Source organism: Eurypyga helias, unplaced genomic scaffold (assembly GCF_000690775.1).
Source record: "Eurypyga helias isolate BGI_N326 unplaced genomic scaffold, ASM69077v1 scaffold30198, whole genome shotgun sequence".
NCBI lineage: Eukaryota > Metazoa > Chordata > Aves > Eurypygiformes > Eurypygidae > Eurypyga > Eurypyga helias.
In genome coordinates, this window is record NW_010268153.1 from 19,024 (window position 1) to 26,639 (window position 7,616).

At 40.0% G+C, this 7,616-nt stretch overlaps 1 protein-coding gene across 1 annotated transcript; it reads right to left on the reverse strand.

The window, feature by feature from the left end:
- Positions 1-3,732: 3,732 nt before the first annotated feature.
- PIGP (phosphatidylinositol glycan anchor biosynthesis, class P) lies at positions 3,733-7,474 on the reverse strand. The gene is made up of 4 exons (XM_010157663.1): positions 7,393-7,474; positions 5,904-5,976; positions 5,287-5,405; positions 3,733-3,884 (listed from the first exon to the last, which is right to left on the reverse strand). The coding sequence occupies exons 1-4, from the start codon at positions 7,472-7,474 to the stop codon at positions 3,733-3,735; spliced, it is 426 nt and encodes a 141-aa protein (XP_010155965.1).
- Between the last annotated feature and the right edge of the window lie 142 nt (positions 7,475-7,616).

Genomic DNA, 7,616 nt, shown 5'->3' on the forward strand with positions numbered 1-7,616 from the left:
TAACATTTGAGATGCTGTTGTTTCTTTTTCTTGTCTTTTCTTATTCCAGTCATCCTATCTGTTGGAACAGCAGACGCACATAAAATTGTGCTGTCGTATATGCGCTTGCATGTTTTACTCCACATGCTTTACTCCCTTGAACTTCACCACAAAGCATTTACCTCTTTTACTATAGCTCCCTGTTGATCTCAATTTAAGTGGCAGAATACTTCTACTAATGCTTACAATGAAAACGAAATTATGTGGATACACAACTAATTTAGCTCTTCTGCTCCTTCATACACATATGCTCTGGATTTGCGCTGAAGCCTCCAAGCTTATGACATTCAGCACAGCACAGCGCAAAAGGCCAACATCCAAGAGAGCTTCTGTTCTTAGATCATTCACACGGCTCTATTCCCGCAGTTTCCCTTTCAGCACTTCTCACCTTCAACATCTCAAACGCAGCACCTGTGTTGTTACCACCCTTCCCCTTAGAGCTGAGCTGGAAAGGAGACAGGCATGCTCTACCACCTTTACACAACTTTGGCAACCACAGCTCTGTTACTTCTTTCTACACACCACCTTTTCATTTGAAACAGTGCACCTCTGTTATGTTTTTAACGACGTTTACACACGCATTCATTCAAACACCATGTGGGGGGAACCTGTCTTACATGAGTAAGTTTGTAGCAAGATGTGTAAAATACTATCAGTCTCCAATATGACAAATACTGCAGAAGAATCCCAGGAGGTGCATTAAAGAACAAGGCTTAAGTTTCATCATTTGGTTTATTTCAGCAGGGATGATGCAGTTGGTCTAATTCCACCAGTTGTGCTACAACACACCATCAGTAAGTCAGAAGGGTGAAAACAGGGTCAAATTTAGGGGTTTGTCTTTATTTATTTTTTCCTCAGTCTCTGAGAAGAACAGATACCTGATATCTAGCCTTTGAACAGATATGTTTTGTAAAGAAAGGCACTACCAACAACACAGCTCAATCATTTCAGGGTTATTTTTTCTGAAGAGTACCTAAGGCAGAATCTATGTAAGGCCCACTGAATACCTCTAAGTGTGCGGTGTATTTACAACAGGCAGAATCACTCTTCTCTTTACTGGCAATTGCGGGCCTTTTCCTTATTCTCAGCCATAGGCAAGACCATGAAATGATGGATTCCAAATGCCTGCAATTCCCCACATATATTTATTAGCCTACATGCACAGGGTTACCTGGTTCTATTTTGATGAGAGAAGCAATTTCTGAAGTGTCAAACGTTACTCCCAAGTTGAAGAAAAGGTCACTACAGTGTCTTTGAGGCACCACTACACAGTTGTGACAGAAAAGCAAAGACTGAGTTTCATGCCTGCGAGTTTTACTTAAACAAATGGCCCCAGTCTGGCTACTCACTTAGGTGCCTCTGCTAGTTTTCCCATAATCGTGAGGTCTGCACTTAAACGAAATGGCAGATTCATCACTGATACAATCTTTGTCAAAGGTTTACAGTCCTTCAATGTGTGTGCTTTCAGAGCCTGAGGGCATTTCCCAGTAGCTTTTCTTCATCCTGAAGGGATTTGGGTATCCTTAACAGGGGACTAAATTAATCCTTACATCAAATGATAGCAGAAACGTGGCCTTCACTCATTGTCAATTTACAATTAAAACCGAATTTGCTTTCTCCACCAGCAAAAGGAACACAGAGCACAGGCAGAAATCATGCAGAAAGAAAGATTACAGTCAGCGCTTCAGTGTCTATAACATGACAGGAGAACTGGCAAAAGAGTAAATACAACTTCATGTCAATCATAAAACCTCAAATTCACCCTATCTATGTGTGTTTGAACATGTAAATTAAAATTAATAGAAGGGAAAAATTGAGGCAGGAGGGGGAAATAATAGCAACTGGGGGCAAACTAAAACCCAAAAATTCAAAAAGGAGGCTACGACTATCAAATAAATAAACATTGTAGTAACTTACAGTCATTAGGCTTAGGTACAAACACTCATTCTTATCAAGTGTTCCTAAACAATGTACTTAAAAACTACTGTTTCAGTTTGAAATATGAAAAGCACTTTTTTCCTTCATTAAGAAGGTATTTTTCTTCTACCCATATCACCTAGCATATTTTTTTCTTCAAATGCAGGTGAAAAAAATAGCAAGCTTTTAAAGACTAGAGGATCAAGAAGCTACAAATTTCATATTCATCCAGAGGAGGCCATGAAGATGCTCCAAGGGCTGGAGCAACTCTGCTATGGGGACAGGCTGAGAGAGTTGGGCTTGTTCAGCCTGGAGAAGAGAAGGCTCCAGGGAGACCTTATTGCAGCTTTCCAGTACCTGAAAGGGCTACAAGGAAGCTGGGGGGCTCTTTTTACAAGGGCCTGTAGTGACAGGACAAAGGGTAATGGGTTTAAATTGAAAGCAGGGAGATTTAGATTGGATATCAGGAAGAAGTTCTTCCCGGAGAGGGTGGTGAGGCACTGGAACAGGTTGCCCAGAGAAGCTGTGGATGCCCCATCCCTGGAAGGGTTCAAGGCCAGGCTGGATGAGGCTTTGAGCAACCTGGGCTAGTGGAAGGTGTCCCTGCCCATGGCAGGGGGGTTGGAACTAGATGGTCTTTAAGGTCCCTTCCAACTCAAACCGTTCTGTGATTCTATGATCCCAGACTGATTGTAACCAGGTCTTAAGACTTCCCCCAGCAACTGATGGTTGTTTTGACTTCTAAAGAACGGGCATAGGATTCTCCATAAAAATTTTCAAAAACTTATTATCATTTTATTAAATTGTGATGTTTTTAATTAAATTCTCTGCTGGTCAGAAGTTGGCTTATAGACCTAACAAACAATAATGAGTCTCTATTCACTCATTTTTACAAACAAATTAAATAACCTTGAGTACTGAAGATAAATGAATTAAATCCAGTAATAACTGGGTTGGTGACTCCTGGAAAAAAGGAAACAAAATTTTATGTTTCTCTGCTCAGTAATACATACATGAAAGAAAATTTGCTGTTTAAGAAACACCCGAACCATTGCCATAACAAGTTACTGTGCTCTGTGCCATAACCTATGCTATATTAACAAGGACTTATGGATCCAGAAAATTCCTTGAACCTAGTTTTCAGTATTTTTCAGAATGGTTAACAAATGTCATTTCAAGACTTGTTTCGAAAAGCATTCACAAACCACCTTCCTTGTTTCTGGTAATCTTGGTATTTTAATAAATCCACCAATTTGGGGGAAAAAAAAAAAAAAGAAGACACCAGAGTTTGCTAAGTAAAGAACTTTAAAGTAAAAGGGACCACTGTACACCTTTACCAAGGACCAATATTACAGAACCACAGAAAAAAATGCTAACTTTACACAAGCAAAAATTACCCACATTTTATTGATATTTACAAATGAAAACCATATATTTACAATTTAAAAACTTCAACTTAACTTGTAAAAAAAAAATTCTTTCACTCTGAGAGGGAAATTACAAGCAGAAATCTACATGCAACAGAAAGCTATTTCAAACTCACAAAAATGGCTAAACAAGTTAATGGGGTACAATTCTCATACCAATGCAGGTTATTAAGACGCATGCAGAATAATAAAATCAAGCCATCTCAAAGAAATTTGATAACATAAATTCAGTTAGAAATACAGAAAAGGAAAATAAAAGGCTTTGTTCTATTAGCAGAAAGAGGGTTGGTTTTTTTTAGCTTGGAGAGGTTTTCATTTTCCTTATGCAATGCTTCTACTAATCCCTTATTCAAACAGATCTTAATAATGACTGTCTGCTGTTGGAGATACCTTTTTCAGGAAGGAAAAACATTCTGTTTACTTCACTAATGGGAATATCCCTCAATGCTGGAATTGCTTCTTCTTGAAATTTCTTCTGTTGCTGCTTTTTTGCATAGTTATCTACAGGAGACAATGAGAATATTCCATGTATTAAAGATTTTTCTTTCAAGCAGAATTATATAATGCAACACTGTATAAATTTAGCTACTGTCAGTGATGCTGAAAGCCCCATCTTGCTGAGGTATAATGAGATGGTCACTAGAAACACTTTACATCAACATACAGTAGCAGAGCCCTTGAAGAAATCAACCCTACTCTCCTGTTGAAATCACTGTCTGGGACTCTGCTTAGTTTAAGATTCTGGATGACATTAAAAGTATACACAGACAAAGGGAGCAAACAAACAAAACCCACAGTGAATAGCTCAGTCTGTAGTTGGAACAGTCTGTGCTAGGATTTCCATTGAGAGATGCTGTCCACCCTCCCTTTGCCTCAGCTGCTGTTCCCATCGCTACACAGCACCCGTTCCTGTAACAGCACAAACATTTTCATGGGTGCACTTTGAATACAATCATGAAACTGTCCCCTCTGAAAATTTTCAAATACGGTTGTTTTACAGAGAAGATCCCCCATCCCAACTGCCTGACATACAGTCACACAACCTCTTGGGCTGACACAGAATGAGGGGCTGACATGAGTATGAATAAATAGCCAGGAACACAGGGACGAGTAAATGGCAGTTCTTGACAGAAGCATTGACTACTGCCTTGACTGATTTTTCCCTTAGTACTACATTCCACTGACCAGCCACGTATGCCATTTGTAAAAACGACGCAACTTCAGCGGTCTTAGCAATAGGTAACTTGCTTGTCAAATTTTACAGTCTGCATTTCTCCTAACAAAAATGGCCACCTGCAAACAGTGGTAGAATACCTCATGTGGAAGAAGATGCAGTAGAATATAGTGATTGCCTAGGACAGGTCTCCTTGGCAGGAGTAAAAGCTACGCATGAGTTGAGAAAAAACCTGAATAGCAGCATTTTTTAGACAGGGAATTACTAACATATCTGATCAGGTCTCCAGGCTGCAGCATCCTCCTTTGCACTACTGTAACTCTGTGTGCCTTCCCACCTCTGCCACTCCCAGGTAGATACTCACACCCTCCTACCCATGACACTCTTCACTAGTTTGTAATGCAAGGAACACGCCTGGAAGAACTCTAAATGCCTAACCCCTCTTCCCCTAATGTTGCTGTTTTACTGAGAAAGTACACTTTGCCAGATGGAAACCACTGCTGTAAGATAGAAAAGAGGAAAGAATCAAGCTTGTGGCTATCTTTTCACGCTAGTACTTCAGTACTTGCAAGAACTCCTTTTCTTGATCATAATATTTAAATGCTTAAATTTTGATTTATATTGTAAACACCTACATATATATGTATTTACAAGAATTATTAGTTAAGTATCAGAATCTTAAAAACCAACAACAACAACAAAAAAAGAAGAAACAACCAATAAAATTACCTGTAACAGTATGTGTGGAGTTAAGTGGAGCTGTACTCATCATGTTAATACCAAAAAGTAATACGTAACCAATTCCTACAGCAACAAGTAGGTACGCTGGCAAAGCAACTGCCCAGTACCTGAGGAAAAAAACATTAAAATTTACACATCGTAGTAACAAACACCTAACGATGTAACAGCTTTAACACAGCGGTTGTGTCCAGCACAAACTTAGCCAGACGGAAAAGAAACAGCACCTCTGAATACAGACCCTGGTCCCTGCCAAGAAGATTACTGACTGCAGAGTCACTGTAGCTAGTCCTTACAGAAGGTTTTAATTTTTTTAATTACATTTTAACGTTTACTGCATTTTCATCAACAAACTTCCTGGAAACAAAATGTCAGATTTATCATAAAAATATTCAAATACTAATCCATTACACAATGAAAAAATTTCATCATAGCTACTTATCTGCAAAAAATAGTGCTTCACAAAGATTACAGTCCTTTATCATCAGGAAAATCTGGATATAATACAAGTGCACTATTTTAAAACAAAGTCTTGTTATTTGAAAATAATTAAGGGTATCCTACACTCACAATTATTCAGGCTAAAGTGTTTAACTGGTGGAACTTACTTTTGAGGCCAGTATGTTAGTCCCAATGAGAACAGCCAAGTCTCAGGAACATATGCCCAGATAAGATATAAAACTGCACAAAAGAATTAAAAAGTCATAATAGTACAACTGATACTGTTTTAGACCTCCTTCCTAACTTTTAGAGCAATACTTCCCTACTGACACATGCTGAGACAGTATTTGCCTTTACAGTATTTAAACAAAATTAACTTTTCCAAAACACTGCAGAATATGCCTGTCAGACACAAAACTTGCCCAATACAGGGGCAAAGTTTTTCAGCTGGTTATATAATTTTTATATTTAACATTTGGCTTCTGATTTCCTATGTAGACAGACAAGAACCTCTTGCACGTTGAACTTCAGAACAAAAAAGCCTCAGCAAAAGGATGCCAAATGACACTGAATGCAGAAAATATTAAAGCAGAACATGATCACACAGTGGGTCATTTGTCTAAAAGAAAAGTTGGTAGAATTGCAGTGCCTGGATGGAACTCTTCAGTCTGGAAATACTTTGATTCTTGCTAAGTTAAGCATTTTTCTGCCAACAAAACCAATACTGAGAAATTTTGCTTCCTAACAACAAATCCAGAGTAAGGCTTAACAAAACTTGAGGGGGACAGGTTAGCAGCCAATGACAGAAGTCAGGAAACCCACTGTGACTTCCTGTGAGAACAGAAACCAAATCACTTACATTTCTGCTCACTTCCTAAGGGTGAGAAAGACTCACAGTAGGATCCTGGTTTATAATTTGACTACAGCATACTTGCAACACTTTTCCTTGTATTGAAAAAGCATTCTCACCCTCTCAAGCCTTAGTCCTGTGGGGGTATGCAAGATATCCTCAGTGAAATGCTAAAGCTCCTGTCAACTAACAAACAAATACTGGTATAATCCTAAGCGTTTTCCAGCTGTGGACCAGACTGATGTTATTTGTGTTTCAATATTTGGGTAGGGAAGGTTGCACTACTACCACCTACAGTAGTTATTGAATAGTGACAGTGTCTGCAATTCGAGTAAAAAAGTTACTGAGAATGCAGAGAATTTTTAATATAATTTGCCCAGAGAAGCTGTGGATGCCCCAGCCCTGGAAGTGTTCAAGGCCAGGCTGGATGAGGCTTTGAGCACCCTGGTCTAGTGGAAGGTGTCCCTGCCCATGGCAGGGGGGTTGGAACTAGATGGTCTTTAAGGTCCCTTCCAACCCAAACCATTCAGTGATTCTGTGATAATTTGACTCCGTAATACTATTAAAACCCCCATAACAAGGTTAAGGACAGACGGAACATGAGGAAATCACAGAAGGCAATGACAGATCTCTGCAGCGCCTGAGAGGCCTGGCAAGTAAGGCTGACAGGGCCCCTCACGGTGCAGCCTCCCAACAGACCGTGTGGCACAATGCTGACCCTTTCCAAAAGGCCTTATCAGAATCACGTTTGTCCCGTGAGCACAGCAACACTTTCCAGCGAGGCGTTCAGCACCCAGTATACTTACTAAAGCCAAACCAGGATCCTAAAAAAAGGGCAAATCCATATATCGCCCGTTCTGGCAGCGGGGCTGGAGAGTTTTCAACCATAGTGGTCCCTTCCCTTTAACTTCGGGTGACGGGGGGACAACAGCACCGCAGTGAGAAGCTACCGGTGGTTTCTTCCCCAAGCTGTTCTCACAACACCCCTGCACAAGCGCCCCTGCCCTGCTTCAGCGCCCCCCACCCACCC

Excerpts from the sequence above, each read along its gene's own strand:
- PIGP (XM_010157663.1), bottom strand. The coding sequence starts at position 7,474 with ATGGTTGAAAACTCTCCAGCCCCGCTGCCAGAACGGGCGATATATGGA. Across the intron at positions 5,977-7,392 it reads AGGATCCTGGTTTGGCTTTA|TTTTATATCTTATCTGGGCA; the intron begins GTAAGTATACTG and ends TCTTTTGTGCAG. Across the intron at positions 5,406-5,903 it reads CTAACATACTGGCCTCAAAA|GTACTGGGCAGTTGCTTTGC; the intron begins GTAAGTTCCACC and ends TTTTTTCCTCAG.